The sequence below is a fragment of the Gigantopelta aegis genome, chromosome 2, assembly GCF_016097555.1.
Source record: "Gigantopelta aegis isolate Gae_Host chromosome 2, Gae_host_genome, whole genome shotgun sequence".
Classification (NCBI taxonomy): domain Eukaryota; kingdom Metazoa; phylum Mollusca; class Gastropoda; order Neomphalida; family Peltospiridae; genus Gigantopelta; species Gigantopelta aegis.
In genome coordinates this window covers 32674740-32701004 of record NC_054700.1, presented here as the reverse complement: position 1 = coordinate 32701004, position 26265 = coordinate 32674740, and the positions used below count along the sequence as shown (strand labels likewise).

The 26265-nt window shown below is 39.7% G+C and overlaps 1 protein-coding gene across 1 annotated transcript; it reads left to right on the top strand.

Annotated features, from left to right (window-relative positions):
* The first annotated feature begins 16262 nt into the window (after positions 1–16262).
* On the top strand, positions 16263–17891 carry LOC121377857. Its single transcript, XM_041505959.1, has one exon. The coding sequence runs from the start codon at positions 16589–16591 to the stop codon at positions 17672–17674; it is 1086 nt and encodes a 361-aa protein (XP_041361893.1). The 5' UTR covers positions 16263–16588; the 3' UTR covers positions 17675–17891.
* Positions 17892–26265: the final 8374 nt, after the last annotated feature.

Here is a 26265-nt window from a genome sequence, read left to right as displayed (position 1 = left end):
GATATGTTTTCCTCAAAATTTTAGTTTGAGATGGTATGGGCTTGAAACGTAATAAATTAATATGTTTTTATATGAATTTTATCTTTATTTCTTATGAAGTTGCATGCCAATTCATCTGTGCCCTTTTGACCGACCTCGGTGGCGTCGTGGCAGGCCATCGGTCTACAAGCTGGTAGGTACTGGGTTCGGATCCGTCGAGGCATGGGATTTTTAATCCAGATACCGACTCCAAACTCTGAGTGAGTGCTCCGCAAGGCTCAATGGGTAGGTGTAAACCACTTGCACCGACCAGTGATCCATAACTGGTTCAACAAAGGCCATGGTTTGTGCTATCCTGCCTGTGGGAAGCGCAAATAAAAGATCCCTTGCTGCTAATCGGAAGAGTAGCCCATGTAGTGGCGACAGCGGGTTTTCTCTCAAAATCTGTGTGGTTCTTAACCATATGTCTGACGCCATACAACCGTAAATAAAATGTGTTGAGTGCGTCGTTAAATAAAACATTTCTTTCTTTCTGTGCCCTTTTGACGCAAACGGACTATAGTCTCAAATTTAATATTTTCTGCCTCCGTAAAATGTATTAATTTAATAATGTGTTGTGGTGTGTGTGTGTGTGTGTGTGTGTGTGTGTGTGTGTGTGTGTGTGTGTGTGTGTGTGTGTGTGTGTGTGTGTGTTAATTTTGATATTTAAATGCTACAGTAGTAGGGTACTAATAAAATAAATGTCGAAATCAAAATAAATCTGTGAAAAACCGAACATTTTACCAAAATATACGTACATGGTTTTTTTTTTCATATTACAAAGCATAAAAGCGTACTTATTGTTTGTTACAGTAATCTTTGGACGGATATGTCATCATGTGAGTCTTGGGTGTCAAGACTTTAGATCTGATCTGTTCTTATTTCATGTTCTATGTCTTCAGTCAGATCTGTAATTCGCGCCAGGGCAGACGCGGTGTGTTTTGTCACATTCAATTCAGTTTCAGTGCGTTTCTTTTTTTTAACTGGCACCATATTCGCCAGACCCTAAAATCGATGGTCTCCCATCTTTGTAAAATTCTTAGTCGCCCTTAGCTAATAAATGTTGCCACGGGTGACTGGGCGACTGCTAATTTTTAACCCTGCAAAAGTCGGGTGTAGTGGCCTTATTCTTACCCATTGAGTCGTTAAACTCGCCCTGGGTGGGAGTCGGTACTAGGATGCGAACCTAGTACCTACCACCCTTATGTCCAACGGCTTAGCCACTTCACCACCCAGGCCGCGCTTTGTAAAATACCATTTTATATGCGTGTAAACCAAGTTTGCCCATGCGCCCACGACGCTGTACGTATGAATACAGTGACACGACAGGAACACGGCAACACGCTGAACGCTTCCTTTACTGTTTGCACGTGTTGACAGGTGCTTTTAGTAGACTGGCACACGAGGAACGGAAATACTGATTGTAAAAACAGTCCACAATATGTTCGTCATTTGAGGTATTTTCGTGACATCTTTGTACATTTAAATGTCAAAATCCACAATAAGTAGAAAGTGTTTCAGGTATTTTGTGAAATACGAATGCTATGTTAGAAAATGTTTTCCTTTTATACTGATGGATCTTCTTATTCGTGCACAATAAAACTTAAATATATTATTTAGAAATGTATTATCAATATATAGATTTTGAAAACATTTTTATTTATTCATTCATTCATTCATTCATTCATTCATTTATACATTCATTTAATTATTTACTTACTTATTAGTATTGCTTCACAACTGGTGTAACAAAGGCCGTGGTATGTGTTATCCTGTCTGTGGGATTGTGCTTAAAATATATGATAAAAATTATCAAATGTTTGACATCCAATAGCCGATGATTAATAAATAAATAAATATGCTCTAGTGGTGCCGTGAAACAAACAAAGTCATTAGTATTTATCATCAAAACTATATGGACGGAAGGATAAACGGACGAACAAACAAATCTAACCCAAATAAATAAAAACAAACAAACAAACAAACAAACAAACAAACAAACAAAAAACAAACAAATATAACACCGATGGCAAGAAGAAAAGAATGCTGATAATATATACAGAATAAAAAAGGATTGTTAATAAGTGACATTCCACAAACACTAGTAGCGCCTAATCTTGACATTCCAGTCGTGGAGTGGCACAGCCAAATAATTGTGCTAATGTAGATACAAACATCAACTTATGTAAACTGACAGAGTTTGTCACAGTTGATCATCTTTACTGGATATAAAAGCGCCATCACACTTTACTTGTACGCATGCGCAGCAGAATACCATTTCCGGAATTGCAATAAAATATAGATTAAGGTATATTTTGAAACGTTAACACAAGTTTATCAAATTCAACCTAGACTGTATTGGGGACGATTGTGTATGTTCTCAATGATGTACATGACACTAAACAAGGCCGAATTGAACTTTTGAAGCCTGTTTTTGTGTCACAGATGCGAGTAAGTATGGTACATATACAATGTTTAAACACCAACTTTTAACAATATGTAAAATCAGGAGCTGGTCCAGGATTTTGCAAAGTGTGTCAGTGGCGGATCCAGCGTGAAATTGAGTAGTGGTCACAACGAGGCTGTGAAACTAGCGGATGAGGAGGGGTGGGGTCCGTGTTGTATTTTTAAAAATATTATTACAACAGGCAGGGGCCGATGCAGTGGTGGGTCTTTTTTTTTATAGGGAGGGGGTATAATGCTTAAAAAGGGCGCCTACTATTTGCAAAAGTACACTGACGTATGATCCATGTGGTAATAAGAAACACGAAGCTGACCAATTGCATGTTCTCCATTAAACATGTTAATAAATGAATTATAATCATCTACTAAACACTGGATTGTTCGGGTACTTCGAATTTTGATATATACGTGTGTGTGCCCCCTCCCCCTCCCTCCCCCCCCCCCTCCCCCCCCCCCCCCCCCCCACACACTTTGTGGCACCTGCCTACGCCCGTGGACTAAAATGGACAGAACTGAATTAACATCGCGAACAATTCTAGTACATTCTTATTAATATGCATTGGCATAGCCTGGGAGGAGAATAGCCTGGACTTGTACACTGGCTTCGTTTACAGTCCTAACATGATTTACAAGGGTGGTTGTTTGTTTGGGTACTCCACCCCAATAAAATCCTTGCTCCGTCAATGCCTACGCACCCCACCTCCGACTTCACCGGTACTTCTGAATTATATTCTTAGAGAAAGAAAGAAAGAAATGTTTTATTTAACGACGCGCTCAACACATTTTATTTACGGTTATATGGCGTCAGACATATGGTTAAGGACTACACAGATTTTGAGAGGAAACCCGCTGTCGCCACTACATGGGCTACTCTTTTCGATCAGCAGCAAGGGATCTTTTATTTGCGCTTCCCACAGGCAGGATAGCACAAACCATGGCCTTTGTTGAACCAGTTATGGATCACTGGTCGGTGCAAGTGGTTTACACCTACCCATTGATCCTTGCGAAGCACTCACTCAAGGTTTGGAGTCGGTATCTGGATTAAAAATCCCATGCCTCGACTGGGATCCGAGCCCAGTACCTACCAGCCTGTAGACCGATGACCTAACCACTACGCCACCGAGGCCGGTTTGTAGTCTTAGAGAGAAAACACATTACATTTTTCCATTAGTAGCAAGAGATCTTTTATATGCAATAACCAATAGACAGGATAGCACATGCCACGACCTTTGATATACCAGTAGTGGTGTACTGGCTGAAACGAGAAATAACCCAACGGGTCCATCAAAGGAAACCCGCTACATTTTTCCTGATGCAGCAAGCGATCTTTTATATGCAATTTCCCACAGACAGGAAAGCACATACCAAGACCTTTAACCAGTTGTGGTGCACTGGTTGGAACGAGAAAAAAACAATCAGTTGAATGGATCCACCGATATTGTTCGATCCTGCGACGCAAACACCTCAGGCGAACGCTTAACCGACTGAGCTAACTCTCACTCCTGTCAACACAACGATACACAATATTTAATGAACTACATCTGGACACAATTTTAAGTTCAAATCGTAGAACCATTATAAACTAAAAACAACACCCATATAGAAGGGGGAAATGTATGTCAGGCGCGGATCTAAAGGGAAGGTTCTGGGGTGCGCAACCTCCCCCGAAATTTTAAATGCCACGAGAAATCCAATGCTATGGAGAGCCTGTAACATCTAGGTCAGTTTATTATTTGTGTGGAAGATAAACATACACATGTCGATAATACCGTAGATAACCTTTATAAACAATGCTTCCCCTCATTGAATACTGGACGTGTCCTTTTTATATGTTGCACCCCCTCCCCCGAAAAATCCTTAATCCGCTCCTGTACGTGCCAACCTATACATGTACAGTTTATACAATGTACAAACAATGGTTCTGGTTATCCACTGCCCCAAGCAGTTAAATACTTTTAAACTGTCGTTTAAGCAGGGCTAATGGAACGATCATTAAAAACACATGCACTATGGCGATAACGCCGGTAGAAGCTAATATTTAAAGTGGTAATGTTACCCTTTTTATTAATTTAACATATTTGGCTAATTTGACTAACAAGAAACACGGATCCAGCTAGGCCATTATCAAACTTGCATGCTTCCTCTATCAGGTGACCGTGTTACCGTAAACGCAAGAAAGAATAAAGAAAAAAAAATCCCAAAACAAAACATAAACGAAACGTCGGCCACTTTGCAATGGAATCTCTCTCTATTACTCTAGCAGGGTTTGTGTGTCTGCAGCTCCATTAGACTGGTGTAAGATTATCGTGTGATTTGTTAGATACGTAATTTTACACTCCATTCACATTATATAAGGGCAGATGTATAAGTTTGTGAAAATGAGAATCAAGGGCGTAGGCTAGGGGGTTCGGACGACCCCCCCACCTCCTCCCCCCCCCTCCTTCCCCCCCACCCCCACCCCCCCCCCCCCCCCCCCCCCCACCCCCACCCCCCACCCCTGCTGAAGCAAATGGTCCGCTTTCAGAACTAAAACATACAGGTTTATACATATGGAGTTTCTGGTGGTACAAAAACAAAATAGAAAAAAGTCCACGTGGTTCATTTTCGAACACCCACCCACCCCTCCCAGGTCCAGATCACGCTATGCCCCTGAGAATAAAAAGAGCGGCAAATATGGCGTACGTATTGTATTGCCTGTAGAGAAATGTTAGGCTCAAACTACCAACTGCCAGCAGGACGTTGGCCAACTCGATGGTTGTGTTCTTATGACGGGTGCGCTCAGATTAACCACTGATGGGTTATACGGCGAGAATCAAGGTGCAAAGCACTCAGACTACCAAATGGACAGTCGTAGAAATCAGTAGCAGTTGGTAGTCTGATCCTAGCATAAGAAAGGGGGAAAAACGAAAACAAAACCCCAACAACCTCGAAACAAACAACCAAAACAAGAAAACCCCGCCAATACATAAGATCTCTCTGAGAGACATTTTAAAAGTATTTTGGCGACTCTTGGCCACTAATAGTTTTGCCCCCCTCCCCCCACCCCCCTCACCACTAATAGTTTTGCAAAAATCCACCCACCCACCCCCAAAACCATAATCGTAATATCAGGAAGGCTGTCGTCAGTCAGTTAGGCCAGTTAGACTCACTACACAATGCACTTTAGTGGTCCTTCTCGAAATTAGTAAGATAAAAACTACCGCAGATTAGATTAATAGATGCTAATCAGTTTTAGGAATAAGCGGGTGAACATTAGTGGGGTGGGAGGTGGGGGGGGGGGAAGGGTGTCATATGGAATAAAGAGTGTATATATTCTACTGCTCAGTGGACACATTTAGGGATAGGTGGATGAATGAACGGGGGTGGGGGGTGGGGTGGATGGATTTGGCATAAAGAGTAGATGCTACTGTATAATTTTAATGGAAAAATTGTCTTTTGTGCAGCATGCAAAAAACTAAAAAAACAAGCAAAACAAAAAAACCCAAACAAACAAACCCACCCCAAAAAACAAACAACAACAAAAAAACACTATTTTTTGGTCAAGATTTTGCCGTCCCCTAAAATTTCGCGCCCCAGGACTTAATCTGGTCGGCCTGTGCACTAAAACGGCTCTGATTGCTATTCTCACCATCCAGCCTCAGTGAATCCTTTTGTATACACTTTCCCACAGTCAGAGCAGCACATACCATGGCCTTTGATATATGCTAGTATATCATGGAACACTGGCTGTAACGGGAAATAATAAATTAAAAATAGAAAGCAAGCCACACAATAAATCTCCTTTAGATGGAAGTATTCGTACAGATTCCATCATACACCTGGCGTCCATTATAGGAAGACATCTTGACTACATCAGAACAAGCAGGGGAAAGAAGTAATCTGTTTTAGATACTAACACATTCTTCGTCCACATGGGCCGGACTTATTTATGTTTAGCGCCATCTGGCGTATCATTCTGGACTTCGTCTTACTAGTTGCGCGAGACAACTCTTGATTTATATACGATTATTTATTGGAAAAATACGGTATACTGGTGGCGTGTACTAACAAACGCTTTTTCCTGCCAGGAATGCATTGTAAATATAGTCAAATGGTTAGAGCGCTGGACTGATGTGTTGCATGAAGTCGGTTCTTTGTGGATGCAGTACACTGCTTCGCGATCTAGCAAGTGTTACATAACATATATTATGTGCTTCCATATCTATATAAAAGTTCACACAAAATAGCGTTTGCTGCTATTAATTCTTGGCATATAAACAATTTTAATATATTTCTGAACACTCTTATTGTTGCAGAGGTACAACAACGTTTCACACAGCCGTTAAAATATTGATTCCAGCCAGTACACCACGACTGGTATATCACAGACTGTGGAATGGTGCATATAAAATATCCCTTTCTACTACTGGAAAACTGTAGCGGGTTTCCTCTCTGAGACTATGTGAAAATTACCAAATGTTTCACATCCAATGGCCAATAATTACTAAATCAATTTGCTCTAGTTGTGTCGTTAAACAAAAACAAACTTCATCTTATTGTTGAAAATATGCAATACGGGACCTGCATGGTTGCATTATTATTATGTTTTTAATTATTTAACAAAATAATGGTATGCAGGTTTAATCTTAGCCTGTGTGTCTACAGCGGGTTTCTTCTTTCATTCTGTGTGCACAGTAATGCAATTGATCACATATTAAACACCTACTTGCATCAACGATGTGCTCAGATGTCCGTAAACAAGATAAGTCAAGACAATATTTTATTACGCTCAGGCCGTATACCGGCCTCGGTGGCGTCGTGGTTAGGCCATCGGTCTACAGGCTGGTAGGTACTGGGTTCGGATCCCAGTCGAGGCATGGGATTTTTAATCCAGATACCGACTCCAAACCCTGAGTGAGTGCTTCGCAAAGCTCAATGGGTAGGTGTAAACCACTTGCACCGACCAGTGATCCATAACTGGTTCAACAAAGGCCATGGTTTGTGCTATCCTGCCTGTGGGAAGCGCAAATAAAAGATCCCTTGCTGCCTGTCGTAAAAGAGTAGCCTATGTGGCGACAGCGGGTTTCCTCTAAAACACAGTGTCAGAATGACCATATGTTTGACGTCCAATAGCCGATGATAAGATAAAAAATCAATGTACTCTAGTGGTGTCGTTAAATAAAACAAACTTTACTCAGGCCGTATTGTACGGCATATGAGGACATGTGATTTACAGGAGCAAAAATAGTAGGTCTGTAATTACAATATTGGTAGTAGTACAGATATAATACAATTGCGAAAACTAGTAAACATGATATTTTGTTAATAGTTTAATACAGCTTATCGTGCAGTAATAAATACGTTATATGTTTGCTTTATATAGAGTTTGAGGGTGGGCGTGTAACTTGAAACTTTATTTCGGTACACCCAGGTCGTCAAACGACAGCATATGAGGAATTATTGTACAATAGTTATTTACAGTGACAAGATGACAACAGGAGCTCTTCCTAAAATATATACAAACATAATTCAAAATAGCTATATATAATTTTTTCAAATGAAGACACATGGTGACAAGACATTCAAATATGGCAGACATATTTTTACAAGTTAGTACTTTTAAAAGTATCAAATGATATTGAAGATGTTTATCTATGGTTTACTGAATTTACTTGCAATTTCAGAGATGAATTTTGACATTTTACGGAGGGTACTTATGCTATTACAATTAAACAGTTCTTTGAATTTCAGTGTGCAAGTTTTTAAAATAATAATATGGCTTTATAAGCATTCTGCGTGTATTCATAAAATAATTACATTTAAAAAAATAGTGATATTCATCTCCAATATCATTTTCTTCGCACAATGTACATAATCTGTTTTCGACTGGGATGCTATTCCAGCGTCCTGTTTCTATAGATAGATAGGGATTACATATTCTGAATTTCAGAAGGATGGTCCATAATTTGTCAACTAATTTAATAAAGTATTTTTCCAAATTTAAAGTTTGTTTAAAAATAAAATATGTTTTGCCTTTGGATGTAGACTCGATGTTCTTATGCCATGTTTGTAGATACTGGTCTAATTGCCTTCGTTTAACATGCTCAGTTTGTATTTTTATGGATGGGAAATTCTTCGACATATAAATATCGGTCATGCCTAGGTTGTTTAACAGGTGTATTAAGTTTTTTCGCCAGTTACAGCTGTGCCCATTTGCAGTAGTGTCTTTTATCATATAATTAAGAAGTAAATGAGAGATTTTTGTAGATTTACCTTTAACTATACGGGTCCAGAATCCTATAATTCTTTGATCTATAATTAGTTTTAGCGGCGTTCTACCAAGTTCCCCATATAACATGAAAATAGGTGTACCCTTTTTTACCGGCAATAATCGTCTAAGAAAATTTATATGAATACTTTCTATTATGTCCACATTTTCGTATCCCCAGATTTCACAGTCATACAAAAGTATTGGGAGGACCATTAAGTCAAATAGTGTAAGCTTGTTTTGTTATTTTAAATTTGTTTTACTTAGTGAATGTTAACCCTAAATATTTGTATTCTTTAACATTTTCAAGAGACTTATATCCAAGAGTAAACTTTTTCTTATAGTCATTTGCATTTTCATTAAATATTATTATTTTAGTTTTTTCACTATTTACTTTAAATTTCCTTTTTTTGCAATATTCCAAAAAAGCATTTAGTTTTATTTTGTAAATCGTGAGCATTAGTTGCTAGTAGTACAGTATCGTCGGCATACAGGAGACAAAGTAAGTGGATACCGATGTCTAGGAAAGCAATCGTGTTCATCTATAGCGGTGGCTACCCCTAAGCAGTTAGAATTTAGTAGGTGGTTTTCTAGGTCATTTAAAGAAAGTGAAAATAAGACAAGTGACATATTTTCACCCTGGCGGACTCCGGTATTGCAGAAGCATAATTGTGAGCATTCGATATTTATACTGATACAGAATTTTATGCCTTGATACATTTATATATATATATATATATATATATATATATATATATATATATTATTCTAAGCATTTTGCCATTTATATTTTAGCTTCTGGATATCGTATCAAATGCCTTTTGGACATCACTAAACGCACAGAATAATTTCTTTTTTCTTCTTTTTAAAATTTCGAATCATTACATTCATGAAAACTATTTCGAGACCTTAATTATACACAATAGTGGAAGTGAGAAACACACAGTGTTCACAACATACGCCCCTTACCATCCTACCAAACCATAGACGTTCCATTACAGCAAACCACCAAAATAACATTAGACATGGCTGAGCACACCACTAATCTAATCTCCGACATTTTATCTCGGATAGTAGTAACAGAAGACTGTGTCGGTGTATCGCGGGTCGCGCACTCGTTAACCAATGGCAGGTGCTGTATGAGACTAACTTCGTGTTCACACGGCTCCCATGCACCCTGGACCAAGCCACCTGTCTAACAAGAGGCAGCGGCCTGGGTGGGCATGCCTGAACCTTAAAAAATGTGGGCCTGTTAAAACCGTTTGGATTTGGATTGGCCGCCAGATAGAGAGTGAGAGTGGTTACTTCGTCACTAAGGGTGGGGGGGGGGGGGAGGAGGGGGTAGATATAGAGATATACAGACAGACAGACATACAGAGACATAGACATAGCAAGAGAGAGAGAGAGAGAGAGAGAGAGAGAGAGAGAGAGAGAGAGAGAGAGAGAGAGAGAGAGAGAGAGAGAGAGAGAGAGAGAGAGAGAGAGAGGAAACGTTCTATCTGTATGAAACGAGTTAACTGATAAAATTCTACACAGAAATGTTTTATTTAACGACTCACTCAACACATTTTATTTACGGTTATATTGCGTCAGACACATGGTTAAGGACCACACAGATATTGAGAGAGGAAACCCGCTGTCGCCACTTCATGGGCTACTCTTTTCGATTAGCAGCAAGGGATCTTTTATATACACCATCCCACAGACAGGGTAGTACATACCACTGCCTTTGATATACCAGTCGACGTGCACTTGCTGGAACGAGAAATAGCGCAATGGGCCCACCGACGTGGATCGATCCCAGACCAACCGCGCATTGAGCGAGTGCTTTACCACTGGGCTACGTCCCGCCCCAAAATTCTACACAGTTTCTTTATTGATTGGAGGCAGGGAGGAGGTGTTGAATAAATAGTGGGGAATGTTCGGTTATTTTATTGTGTGTGCCTTCTTGGTCTCGAATTGACAAATAGTTTAATGCACCGTGATAATTATATACATGTAAATCGTAGATCATTAAAGAAACATCGCTTTACATTCATTTCATTTTAACTTATTTTCGTGCTTATATCCAATTAAGGTTAAAGCACGCTGTCCTGGGCACACACCTCAGCTATCTGGGCTGTCTGTCCAGTTGTTAGTTGGTTAGTAGTTAGTGAGAGAGAAGAGGGTGTAGAGGCCTTACACCTACCCACTGAGCCCTTAAAAACTCGCTCTGGGTGGGAGACGGTACCTGGCTGCAAACCCTGTACCTACCAGCCTGCAGTCCGATGGCGTAACCACAACACCACCTAGGCCGGTTCGCTTCACATGTTATTGATGGTGGTGGGTGGGTGGGGGTGGGGGGATTCGGTTTGTTTGTTGTTGTTGTTGTTGTTTTTGGGGTGGGGGTGGGGTTTCGATAACTATTAAATACGGGATTTCACCAATCCATCATACCAAGCACAGAGAAAGCAAGTTCTTAGCACGCTTTTTAACCCCTTCTTTTGTGGTCAAACCCTAGATTCGCCTGTTAGAGCACCAAGAAACCTTCACACACTGTGAACAACTTGATGGTCACTACTTTGATCCTCGTGTGTGTGTTTAGTCTGATAAGCATCGCCTATTGAAGTAACCAGCTAAATCAAATCCTCCATGTCTAATCTCCACTCTGACCCTCCAAACGGCGATCAGCTCGACGCTGTTTTTGTTTTGTTTAACGATACTACTGGAGCACATTGATTTATTAATTATCGGCTATTGGATGTCGAACACTTGGTAATTCTGGCATGTTGGGTGGCCAGAAAAAAACCCGATAACTCTACTGAATATGGAATTATTTAAAAATCATCGGGCAAATATTTATATAGTAATACACTTCCATATTTAGTAGGGTCATAGGTGGTTTTTTGGACCACCCGATATAGTCTTAGAGGAAACCCGCTAAAAATTTCCATTAGCAACTAGGAATGTTTGTGTGCATATTCTCACAAACAAGACAGCACACACCACGGACTTTAATATGCCAGTTGTCGAGTACTGATTGGGATGCGAGAAATCCCAATCAGAAAATGGATCCACCAACGGGGGTTCGACACTAGCACCCAAAGCACCCCAGGCGAACGCTCGACCGACTATCAGAACAAACCCAAAAACTAGTAAAAACCTAAAAATCCTAAATAAAAGGGGCACTTCTCAAATTTGAAGGGGGGGGGGGGGCGGACACTTTGGACCCCTTCTAGATCCGCCCAAGCTAGCACACCTTCGGACACCTCCTACCTCCCTAGATGCGCCCAAGAAAAATTCACACACTGTGAACAACTTGATGGTCGCCACTTTGATCCCTCTGTGGCTTTACTCTGATAAGCATCGCCTGTATAATTAACTAAATCCTCTCCGTCTTATCGCCACTCTGACCCTCCGAACTGCGATCAGCTCGACGCAGTCCAGTGCCTATCCCTGGCAAAGATACGGGGGATCTCGTCTGCTCTTAATGTTTGTGAAGTGTCTGTGAGAAACGCGATTTCCACATAAATCAGGACCAACTCTTGGCGAAGTGCGAGTTCTGAGACGGTTTTTGAGAATCACTCAAAAGTTACAAGTGACAGTTATGTTTCCTAAAGTGTTTTCGATATGAGGAGGCCCTGAGAGGGTGCAGTGTTGTTCACGAAAAGAAGATGTGATATATTGGGCCCTACGAAGGTTCAGTGAGATTTAAGGAAAGCGACGGGAAAGGAAAGGAAAGAAAAGCTAAGTAAGTAAAGCAAGAGAGAAACGAAAAAGAGGTTGCGGGGGGTGGTGGGGGTGGTAATGGTTTGGGAACAAAAGGAAACGGGTGTATTTGTATGACTAGGAGTTCACCAATAACATGCACATACATCTATTGCCCATAATTAATCCTTATTTAGTCATTAGAATAGTATGCTGTTTGTATGTCTTGTTTGTGCATATGTTTTGCATCCAGTTCCGTATGTGGAATATCTCTATGCAATAAAGTTTTATCTTTATCGTTTATCTTATTATTGCTTAATCATGGGTTATATATAGGCGTCAAACGTTTGATGACGTGCCAGAAAAACATATACCACCACTTTGAATAAGATATTTGTTAGTACTGGAACATTCGTTTGAAGTTTAAAAAAAATCATTACACTCACTTACCTCAGATCTAACTAAAAAAAAAAAAAAAAAAAAAAAAAAAAAAAAAAAAAAAAAAAAAAAAAAAAAAAAAAAAATTACTAATTGAAATCGGTCTTTAAAGCCCTAACACACCAGGCTGACTTTACCAGTAGGGAACTGGATCTAGTTCAGTCGATAAAGGGTTCGCATGATGTGCTCTGGTCACATGATCGAACCCCGTCAGTGGACACATGCTCTGATTGTTTTTTTTTCTCGTCCCAGCCAGTGCCACACGACTGGTATATGAACGGCCGGAGTATGTGATGTTCTGTCTGAGGAAAAGTTCATATAAAAGATCCCTTGCTACTAATGGTAAAATCCCGCTCTCTGGTGCTCTCTTGCGCTTGCCAGCGCGGGCGGTACCCTCTCCCACCCACCCCAACCCTTTCCTGTCCTAGACGGAGGAGCTGGCAGAGGCCGGCACCTGCGTCCAGGACAGGCGTGCGCTGCAACAGCTTTTTCAGAATGTGCACGTAAAACCCAATGAGATGACAATAGCAAAAATGTAGGGGGTTTCCTCTCTAAGACTATTTATCAAAATGACCAAACATTTGACATCCAGAAGCCGGTGATGAATTAATCAATGCGCTCTAGTGGGGTCGTTAAACAAAACAAAGTTTTAACTCCACTAATGCGCCAGACACAACTGTGTGGTCTACTGAATGAAAGGAACCTGGGTCGAGTGACGTCACGGAGCATTTTGTCCGCGATAGACCTATATTGATATTGATGCCAGATTTACTTTTTGATTAAAAAGGTCATACGACGTCCCGGGACGCTGCCTCTTGGGTAAAGGTCAATATTGTGTAAGATACCAAGAAAACATATTAAGCTAACATCTAGTATTGTTTAGTTTTTTTACGTATAGTAAGTGTGAAGTTAACAAGTATCCTTTATACGTATACTAAGCATGCTAAGCTGACATTAAGTATTGTTTAATACAAATATATACATACCCATGTCATTTTATGAGGAACTAGTCGTTAATGATGCTTCACCTTATGTCTAAATTCCATTTTAAACTTACTTTAGGGCGTTAAACAATTGTTTCCGGGAACCCGACCCTACCTAGAAAAAAGGGCCGACTCCTAATTTTCTTTAATGTTTTATTTTTTTATTTTTGTTTTATTAATATGTAGGTAAAAATTTAGTTTTAAAAATGCTTGCTGCGTTCGCAGAAACACACATTTAAAAACAAAGCCTAAGTGTGATGGGTTGTAATATTTTTTTAATCCATGATATATATTTTGAATGAAAAGCTGCGTATTACGGTTTTATGCACGTATGTAACTATTGTCATCTCTGGAAAATCATTTGGATGTACACAGCCGTAAACATATTCTTCAGAAGAAATACTTAAAGCTGCAACCTCAGGTGTATATATATATATATATATATATATATATATATATATATATATTATGCCATTTGATACGCATTGATCAGCAAAAAAACGAGACATCTGTGACTTTTATATTATTTATTTCTTTATTTCAGAGAATTTATTTTCCTTCTATGAAGACAAAGCTCAGCCAGAGAAACAAAAGACAAGCAATTGTTATCTGACCCACCTAGCCGAGAGCGGGCCAGAGGGAAGAAAACACACAAACAGTTTAAAATGTGGTTTCGTTTATGTTCAGACAGCGCTCAGTAATTGGCGAAACCCGATGGCACACACATAAAACTGTTTGCACGATGATAGGGGTGATTCTATCAGGCATAAAGACGACCGGGCTCGGCTGCGATCAACAAGGAAGCACGAAAGAAATGTCCGTTGACTGGGACTCTCAAAGTAATTGTTTAACGTAATCAGCGCCGCGCAACACGGCGTGCGATATCAGTCCTGCTACGGAGGTTTGCGAAGAACATACGGGGGCAGACGACGGAAGGGGGAGTGTAAGTTTTAACGCAGTGTAATTTATTCCGCCGATAAGCACGTGCAGATAACACTAATATTGACGTCTAAAGTGCTAGCTCAGCGTTTAAGTTTGTCAGAAAGTGACAGAGTTGTTTGTATTAGATGGATTCATTGGCGGAACGGTGGTAGTGACAAGTCTGAAGACTATCATATGGAATATTTCTAAAGTTTCGGTTAAAAGACTTTAAAAGTTTACCGACATTACAGTGAAAAGATTTTACAGCAATTCACCAGGAATTTGTTTGATGCCATCCCAAAATTAGTGCTTGAAACAAGAAACATGCCTTGTGCAACTTGATGCGGTTTCTTCATAATTACTGTTACAGAAGAAATTCTTGGAACTAACAACTGCTGTAAAAACATGTAAAAAGTTTGGGTTAAAAAAAAATAAGTAGAAAATTGGCGTTGGAGTTGTTTGATGCCACTCTAAAATTAGTGCTTGAAACAAGGAACATGTCTTTTGAAACTTCTTGCGGTTACTGCAGAAGTAAACTGTTGTTACGAAAGAAGACTTAGTGCTTGGAACAATCAACGGTAGCGTGAGATGTAATGTTCTGTTGCGGATGGGACACCCATACACCAGCGGTCTGCGGATTAAATACGTATTGTGGAAACACTATGCTGTCACTGCGGTAGTGGTAACAAAACTGTGTTGTTTCATATTTGAAACAAATATTCGAATTTGTGCAATGTGATATTAATATTGTAGCTGAGGTAATGACAGCAGTAATGAATGATGATGTACCAATTAATGCTTCAGGTAACGATTTTCTCTGTGCAGTTGAGTTTTGAGAAACAAAACCCAGTATGTTTTATGAAATAATCATTGAAAATTGCAACGTCAGTAGTGGCTGTAGCATTGATACAAATTATTTCTTGAAAAAAGTACTACTTGCAAGTTTTAACTTGGAAGAATTCTAACGAAACGAGACGTTGCAAATGCTACACTTAGGATTGACGATTAGAAAAATATTTACTGAGACTTACGTTAATATTACGTGAATGACATGCAATTTTTTTTTCTTTTCAAACTGACGATTAGGAATTACTTACTGAAGTATCAGGCGGTATACGACTTGTGTTAATAGTATATAAATGACATGCAACATGTTTCAAACTGAAGAGGGACACGCTAAGTAGCTAACCTAGAACAAATGCAGTGATTGTTTTGCACGTAATGGAATGCTCGTATCTGCCTCGCGGCAGTTGTTAAGAAAACAATGCTTTCTTACAGAATCGTGAATGCAGCGCAAAACACGTGCACCCAAAGCACGGCAACTGCACAGTCTAGTAGGAATAAACTACTAACCAAATATAAGAAGACGTTTTTACCCTCCAGTCATGCTGCTAAGATAAACATATGTGAAACTTCATCTCGTCCTTAACAGATCGTTTACGTACATGTGGTATAAAGAGTCGTGTGAATGTGATTTTGCGAAGTGTATATTTGTTTCCCAAGTGGGTGTTTTTAGTAGGACGTGTGCATTTCTAGCAAGACCCTACCATTCGTCTTTGTTTCTTACATTAAGATAAAAAAAAAAACCCAAAAAACATAACCTGCCGAACTTCATCAAGCGAAAAGCTTCGGTCGCACTCCATTGATGCTTCTCAACCGTGAAGAGATCAAAGTGCAGCAACTGGCGCAGAACTTGTTAAGATGGTTCTTATGCGAACTCCATGTTCAAGATTTGGCTGAGCGACAAATGAGAGAGAAAATTCTCTTTATTAACAGGTGTTAGGGTTAATTTTTGTTTTGGTTTGGAAAGTGATAAAACCACGACTGAAATATGGTACGGTTGTGTGTTTTGAAGGTGAGGACAGTGGTATATGTGTTTCTACTCCTGATGTTAAATTTCCTGTTTCTGTATTCGTGGTGGGGTAATTTTGACATGCGGTATTACGTGAAGGACGAGGTTGTGGTAACGTGTCCCAGTATTTACGAAGTGTCGGGACGGTTCCCGAGACATCTGGCGAACCAGAAACGTCCGCAACGCATTTCTGACACTAAATATAACAATTCCAGTTTCGTGAGAGAAGAACTGCATGTAATAAACGAAAAACGTCAAAGATATGACACAACAGACGATTATCATTATCCATTCACAATACAAAACATGCGATTACCCAATGTGACCTTGAAAAACAAGGTCAAAGTCTTCAGAGACACTCGAGCGTTCTATGAGAAAATGACGCAACGGGACACAAGGATCTTAAAACTGATCCTCAAAAGTTTCGTGTCAACGATGGAAAACAACCGCGTCGTCTACTTCCTGTACAGCGGAAGTCTGCTCGGGTCTTTCCGCCACCACGGAGTCATTCCCTGGGATGACGACGTCGATATCGTAGTCCCTCTTCTGCAAAGACAGACTCTGTACAAGCTGCTGTCAGACCTAAAGCCGTCTTTTTTCTTGGACATCAAACAGAAGCGGCGTTGGAAGTTCTATTCCGTGCTGTCCAGACCCATCCGGGACCATACGTGGAGCTGGCCTTTTGTGGACATCAGTTTCTACGTGGAAAACCAAACCCATATATGGGACAGCGATGTTAAGTTTAAAAATAGTTTCGTGTACAAGAAGTCTGATGTTTTTCCTTTACGAAAAAGACCTTTTATGGACATGATGTTGCCAGCTCCAAGAGATCCTATGGCCACCCTGAAGGTCAATTACGATATGGATGTGTGTGAGTCTAGTCGTTACGACCACAGGCTAGAGGGGGAAATACCTCGTGCCTTCTATAAATCCCTGCCATGCTACTTTCTACATGGCAAGTTTTCGTTTGTCAAACACGTGGCGTTATCCGACGGTTGGAATGAAACGTTAGAGCATAATAATCACGTGTTGAGTTGGTTCTTTCGACGGAGAGAAAACTCCTAATGAAAGGCTGAAGAACTATTTTGTCTTAAATAGGATATCCTAAGCGTGTAGCCACTGTAAACATGTTTTTTAACAATATAGTTTTTTTTAAATTTTTCAAAGTGTAGTATACTTCCATCTCCTGCATTGATTATGAATATTGGTGTATTAAATACATTTCCTGTCACCCTAATGGTTGCAGTGGTTCAGTTTGGTACGTAACAAATTAGTAGGGTTTGTTTTTTTTTGTTTTTTTTTTGGGGGGGGGGGGGAGTTCAACCCCTAAACAAAAGTTAAGAGAATGCAAATGTATTTATGGATATAATGTAAGGCTAAGGCCATTATAAAATATATCCTAGACTTTCACCCAAGCCTGTCCTGAGGATAAAGCCCTACCCCATTTTTTTTTACCGCACTATCCTAACGCCCCCACAAACGAAGATGTTTGCTAGTATTTCCATTGCCCTACGAATATAAAATAAATAACAAAATTTCACTCCAGCACCCAGTTTTGAATGAATTTTGGATGAAAATCTACTATTTAATTTATAATGTGTTATGTCTTACACTTTGTAACGGATTTGATCAACTTTAAGGTATTATATGCGGATATATTAATCTACAATTCTAATGGTTGCAAACGCAGGATAGTAGATGTTTAAACCTCAGAGAAGAAACTACAAAAACACAGCGGTTACTCTATATTTACAAACATAGGATAGAAGTGATGTAATTATCATGATATTATTATACATCAGTGGTATGCCAGTGTCTTACAAAACATCGTAAGTTAACGTTTGCGACTAGCAGTTATATCTGTCCTACGTTTTACCTGTGTTTGGCATCTGTTATATACATGGGGGGCGGGATGAAGCCCAGTGGTATAGCACTCGCTTGATGCGCGGTCGCTTTAGGATCGATCCTCATCGCTGGGTCCATTGGGCTATTTCTCGATCCAGCCAATGCACCACGACTGGTATATCAAAGGCCGTGGTATGTACTACCCTGTCTATGAGATAGTGCATATAAAAGATCCCTTGCTACTAAAGTATAAATGTAGCAGGTTTCCTCTCTAAGACTAATGTCAAAATGACCAAATGTTTGACGTCCAATAGCTGATGATTAATAAATCAATGTGCTCTAGTGGTGTCGTTAAACAAAGCAAACGTCTTCTAGTATACGCAGAGAGTTACATAATTTCAGAAGATGGAGCATTGTAAGGATAAAAGAAATGAAATATGTGTATTTCGGACGATATAAGTTATACTGTTAACAGAAAATTTACTGGGATGATGTTGGCGTAATGGAGATATTGGATGTAGCTCGCAGGCAGAGCTCGTGCCTTAGGCACAACACATTCCTTTCCATTTCATCACCGATAATAGTTAAAGGTCGACGTACACAAATATTTACTTGTTTCCAGGAGATATTTGAAACATTGTGTTGCAGGTGATTTGCAGGTCATTTAGCACATTGACGTAAATTTCACGTCACCCGTTGTTAAGCAATTAACATTTTAAATATAAAACTAACCACCCGTTTCACAATCCCATGCACAATTTCTGCAACAGAGCTAATATTTTCATACAACAATTGTTTTATAAAGTATTATGTATTGTAAAGAAAATGGGCGGGACGTAGCCCATTGGTGAAACGATCGCCTGATGTGCAGTCGGTCTAGGATCGATCCCCATGAGTACGCCCATTGGGATATTTCTCGTTCCAGCCAGTGCACCACGACTGGTATATCAAAGGCCGTGGTATGTGCTATCTTGTCTGTGGGATGTTTGACACCCAATAGCCGATGATTACTAAATCAATGTTTGAAGTGTGCACACATGTAATGTATTTGTCGTTTGTCTCAACAATGCTCCATCGTCCGCAGTGATGTCATTTTCTGCGTGAATAGACGTCAAACATGTGCAAACGTACGACCGGTATTCGCAAACGTAAACTTACGGGGACGAATTTACGAAGTCTGTTTTTCTTAAAGGGACATTCCTGTGTTTGCTGCACTTTTGAAGATGTTATCAACTAACAGAGACTTTTTAACGATTGTAATTACATAGCAAATATATTTTTTTCTGCATAAAATATTAGTGACTGTATATTCAACGTGTTTCTAATCGTTCTAATATTTGTACTAGGTTAAATTTCATCTTATTTCCTAAATTGTAGTTTTTTCTTACGTACGAAATTATTTGAAGACAAAATCGAGTTTGGGCTTCTTACAAATATTAAGACGACCAGAAAGACATTGAATATACAGATACTAATATTCTAAACAATTTTTTTTATTTAATATGTAAGTTTAATCGTAGAAATATTTTATTAGTCGGAAACATCTTACAATGCAGCAAACTCGGGAATGTCCCTTTAAACGCATGTGTTTAAGCATTGTAAATGTATGTAGTTACACGCGTGAAAGACATAAACAGGTGTTTAAGCATTGTAAATGTATGTAGTTACACGCGTTTAAGACATAAATATGCTTTGTAAATTCTGGCCACGATGTTTTGTGAAATTGGCTCCAGTATTTTAACACCGTGTTGTATGACGTAGTATGGTAACCAAGGGGGACTACTTTGTTGTGTAATAACAATTTTGTTTGCGCTAAATGAACTGCAGAAATTTAAGCGTCAGCATAATCGTTCTTCTTTGTCTCTAAGTTGTATTTGTACATAACAGCAGAGTGTAGAGGAAAATGTAATAATGTAAACTATTTTTTTTTAGAATGCGTTTTCTACATGGAGCGAGAGATCACTTTCAGTTAATTCCAAACTCTGTATACTTCAAAGCAATGCGGAGTCGAACGTGCAGCTATATTCTCATTAACTCTAGAGGTTATTTCGGGTTCTTTCGCTAAGGTAGAAATTAATGAATTCATTAATTAACAGCTTTTATAATTCATGTGTGGAAAATGTAAAGATACTTTGATGTCACGTGTTGCTGTCAGACTAAATGCCTGGGCTCATTTTCGTCGGTAATTTTGTCAGTTAGCCAATGATTTATATATACATGTATTTTTAAATGTCAAATGATATAAACTTTCTTTTTCTCTTTCATCACGTGGTGATTGCAGGTCCATGAGACCGGTACCAGAAATGGGGGGTATAGGGCACAATGTCTAGTGGGGGCACAGACCAGATTTTTATCTTTATTTATACAGAGGACGACAGAAACTACATGTTCCTCGTCAAATAGAGATGTCTGTGCCGCCCCCCGGTCCACCGGTTGTTACGGGCCAGCGTTATAGTCGCCTAAGTACGTCGCTGTGCCGCCTCCCGGCCCACCGGTTGTTACGTGAAAGGCCGTGGTATGTGATATCCTGTCTGTGGGATGGTGCATATAAAAATCCCTTGCTACTAATAGAAAAATGTAGTGGGTTTCCTTTCCAACTACATGTCAAAATTACCAATAGGTGAAGATTAATAAATCAACGTGCTCTAGTGATGTCGTTAAACAAAACAAACTTTAAATTTTAATTCTACAATGACAAGGGGCGAGACGTAGCCCAGAGGTAAAGCGCTCGCTTGATGCGCGGTCGGTTTGGGATCGATCCCCGTCGGTGGGCCCATTGGGCTATTTCTCGCTCCAGCCAGTGCACCACGACTGGTACATCAAAGGACGTGGTATGTGCTATCATGTCTATAGGATGGTGCATATAAAAGATCCATTGCTGCCAATCGAAAAGAGTAACCCATGAAGTGGCGACAGCGGGTTTCCTCTCTCAATATCTGTGTGGTCCTTAACCATATGTCTGACGCCATATAACTGTAAATAAAATGTGTTGAGTGCGTCGTTAAATAAAACATTTCCTTTCTTCCTCTACAGTGACAAACACTCGATTGATATTCCAGAACTACTTCTACTATTCTCTAGTCGAAAATATCCAATAAATAAATAAACATTTTATTCTACAAAATTTAATACTTCTACAACTTTATAGTCACAAACTCTCAATCGATATTCCACAAATACTTTTACTACACTACAATAAAAAGCACTCGATCTATATTCCAGAAACCCTTATACTATTCTTTAGTCGCAAACAATCCATATTCCACAAATACTTCTATTCCACAAATGTTTCGATTAAATATCGGACCCGAATTCTGTGAGATGGTCACCGGAAACATACACATAAATAATATTATATTTGAACTTTGTAATATATGTTTTTACAAGTTATTGACTTTTTAAAATGTTTTCTAAAAAGTTTTCTATAAAAATGTACTTTATTTCAATTAAAATATTTTTGAATGATTCTATGTTTTTGTTTCATAATTTCATTTTATTCATATACATTTTATCTAGGTTTTATGACAATATGGGTTTTTTTATGGTCGGTATTAACTATATTTACATGTCTGTGGGCGGTTTTAGAATTTTGTAACTTTGATTCTATACATAGAATTCAATTGAATTCTGGTACTCAGCCATCTAAGAGTGCATAACAATGACATCCGTTCAGTACAATCAATCAAACAACCATTTGTTTTCACATATGAATCATATAAGAAACACACCGATAAACACACAAATATATACCCTGTGAAACATCTGTTCAAAACTGATGATTAATTCTATCAGTAAGAAAGGTCTTCTTTCAAATAAGCCAGTGCTCCACAACTGGTGTAACAGAGGCCGTGGTATGTACTGTCCTGTCTGTGAGATGGTGTATATAAAAGATCTCTTGCTGCTAATCGAAACGAGTAGCCCATGAAGTGGCGACAGCGGGTTTCCACTCTCAATAGCTGTGTGGTCCTTAACCATATGTCTGACGCCATATAACCGTAAATAAAATGTGTTGAATGCGTCGTTAAATAAAACATTTCCTTCTTTCAAATATCTCATAACAATACTGTCCTTTTAATGGCACAATTTGAGTTGAACAGAGGAGTGGAAAACACCACCACCACCACCACAACCATCAGTTTTCCCATAACCTTCAATTTAATAAATACTGGGTTTATTTTATTTTAAAGTTTGTGGAATAAAATATTAAATGTTTTAATGAAATATTAGATTTTATCAGAAAGAGTACTTTATCTTTAGTACAAGGTGGCATATTTTAACTGTCTGCTCTTCTGTCCCCGAGATGGTGTTCCCAAGGTCAGCGTGCTCGAACCTAAATTGGCTAAAGACACGTTAAGTAATACAGGTCATTTACATTAAATCCTAAGGTGGCCTCTTTAAGCAGGTGACTGCTTACTACAGTTTACTTTATACAATATACAATACAATATTAGTTGAATAGGGAGGATACCAAATATCCTGTTAGCACAGGTGTCTGTTCAATACAATTTAGTTTATATTACTCGGGGGTCGTTTTAGAAAATACTACTGCATTTATTTATTTGTTTGTTTGTTCGTTCGTCCGTGTGTTTTTTTTTTTAAGAGGATATATTCCTTTGACGAAAGGGAGAGAGTTTGGAGTTAAGAAGGAAAGTTTGTTTTTTGTTTAACGACACCACTAGAGCACGCTCATTGGTTTATTAATTTAATTTAAGGTAATTTTGACATAGTCTTAGGGAGGGAGAAAACTCGCAACATTTTTCCATTAGAAGCAAGGGATTCTGTATATTCACTATCCCACAGGCAGGATAGCACATACCACGGCCTTTTATCTACCAGTCGTGGTGCACTGGCTGGAACAAAGAATAACCCAATGGGCCCACCGACGGGGATAAATCCTAGACCGACCGCGCATCAAGCGAGCGCTTTACCACTGGACTACGTCTCGCCCTTTCACCAACTAAATAATCGGAGATAAACCTATTTCTGCCCCGGGTCAGATCACTGGCTATCTAGAGACCGGACCCGAGACAGACGTGCTTGAAACTCTAGTGGTATAGGAGCATGTAAATAAATACTGGAATGGGAACGGAGATAAACCTTCTTGATGCTTTCGGTTTGAGTGACAAGACTGCTCATACAGAACTAGTCAATTCTCGCCTCAAGCTGTCAAGAATCGCCCTATGTGATTCCGAGAACTGCAGAATACTCTGACAAGTGGAACACTTACGATGATATCTCTCCATCATATGCCAGTCGAGTGGCCCTATACTAGAATGCACGTCGGCGTATGGTTTGATTAGCGCCAGCTGTTCAGTGCCTGTCGCTTTCATAATTTGGTTAGTGCCAGTTGGTTAGTGCCTGTCGCTTTCATAATTTGGTTAGTACCAGTTGGTTAGTGCCAGTCACTTCCATGACATGTATACGGGCAGATGGTTCATGTCAGGCGGGTTGATGGTTCGATTCGTGTCAATTAGTTTATCGAACAATATAACAGTTGGCTAATTCCAATCGGTATAATGAAAGATAGTTCAAAATGTCGTTAGTGCCATTCAGTTTTATGATGTAGTTAGTCACAGTTAGTTAAGTGTCATTCCAGTCTGTGACTTTATTGTTAGTTGTTTAGTGAAAATCATTCGCTTGGTTTGTATCGCCTGGGATGGCAGTCCTCCTATAGACGAAGCATATGACAGTGGTTCGGAAAAAAAAATCACGACAATGTCAAAACACCCTTTAATCCCTGTTTTTGCAGAGATGCGATTGTGCATACATTTGTCCTTCAGACATGAATTTTAATCAACTGAGTTTAAAAAAAAACCTAAACTTGGTTCGTACATATTGGTCAACGCATCAGTCATTAATGTGTGCATTTTATAATTTGGTTAGTGAGTGTTGGTTGATGAAAGTCAGTTTCGTTGTCCAAGTTGGTCATTAGTGTGATTTGTGTATTACTGAAAAAGATGGAAATACATGGTGAAAAGGTTATAGGCCTGTTCATTTTACCCAAACGTCTCTTCGTCGTCTTTGCCGAATGCGAAGGTTGTCTCCAGCACCGGGGATAGGGTGGGGGGTGGGGGTGGAGGGCACCTTCTTTCTGAATACCAACGAAAGGCAAAAACAAAGAATAACAACAACAACAACAAAACAACCCTCAAAAACCCCACTTCTGAGATAAAATTTAGGTGTGCTTGGGCGATCGCGCGTTTCAGATGTAAAGGACTGCAAAGGGAAACGTGGTTGAAGAATATACATCGGTCTCGGTGGTGTAGTGGTAAAGCCATCGGACATAAGGCTGGTAGGTACAGGGTACCAGCTCCCACCCAGAGCGAGTTTTAACGACTCAGTGGTAGATGTAAGACCACTAAAACCTCTTCTCTCTCACTAACCACTCTCCTGGACAAACAGCCCAGATAGGTGAGGTGTGTGCGCAGGACAGCGTGCTTGAACCGTAATTGGATATAACCACGAGTATAAGTTGAAATGAATAAAACAAATGAATGAAAGAAAGAAGAAGGAAGTGTTTTATTTAACGACGCACTCAACACATTTTATTTACGGTTATATGGCGTCAGACATATGGTTAAGGACCACACATATTTTGAGAGGAAACCCGCTGTCGCCACTACATGGGCTACTCTTCCGATTGGCAGCAAGGGATCTTTTATTTGCGCTTCCCACAGGCAGGATAGCACAAACCATGGCCTTTGTTGAACCAGTTATGGATCACTAGTCGGTGTAAGTGGTTTACACCTACCCATTGAGCCTTGCGGGGTACTCACTCAGGGTTTGGAGTCGGTATCTGGATTAAAAATCCCATGCCTCGACTGGGATCTGAACCCAGTACCTACCAGCCTGTAGACCGATGGCCTGCCACGACGCCACCGAGGCCGGTTACAAATGAATGAAGACTACAATGCACAGGCTGTCGAATGTCCCTTCGTTAGTGTCGGGTCAAGAAGTCTTACCGTATTCAGGCGCAACAGTTTCTATGGTTACGATGACAGGGTTTGTTTTTTACAGTAGTGTTAATAGTTTTTTGGAATGCTCTCTTCACTACTGACATATATTTTACACATAACTTGGAATACTTTTCTATACATTATACAGCAAAAGTCGCACACCGAGCACATGCCTTTAGCTGAGACGGTTTTTGGGGAGTTTTTTCGCTTCGCTTCTCACATCTACAGCGTGTCTTAAGTGCATGCACGACCCTGTGCATATCTGCCACCACTCCGCACGAAAAGAAAATAATTCTTCAATAGATTTATTTTCTTTTTAAATATAGCGAGCACCAGCAGTCAGCGAGTGACAAGTGTGGCGTGTAGACGATATTCCACACTGGTCGTCTTGCAGGCTCCCAGCCGAACGTTTTCCCTCGCAGACGAGATTAGCTGCTCACAGAAGAATGATAAGCACTTGCTAATTTACTACGAGCACTCGGTTTTTTCTCCTCTACTAGTGTACTAGAGATAATGAGAGTTGTAACAGTTTTTTCTGTCTTTCTCTCTCTCTCTCTCTCTCTCTCTCTCTCTCTCTCTCTCTCTCTCTCTCTCTCTCTCTCTCTCTCTCTCTCTCTCTCTCTCTCTATATATATATATATATATATATATGTGTGTGTGTGTGTCCCTCTTTTCCTCTCTTACTGTATGCACCTATAATTGTACGGGCTATACTTCTTTCTCAATCTTTTTCTGTGTGCCTGTCTTGTCTCTCTGTCCGTCGGTCTCTCTCTCTCTCTCTCTCTCTCTCTCTCTCTCTCTCTCTCTCTCTCTCTCTCTCTCTCTCTCTCTCTCTCTCGTTTCAGCCAGTGCACC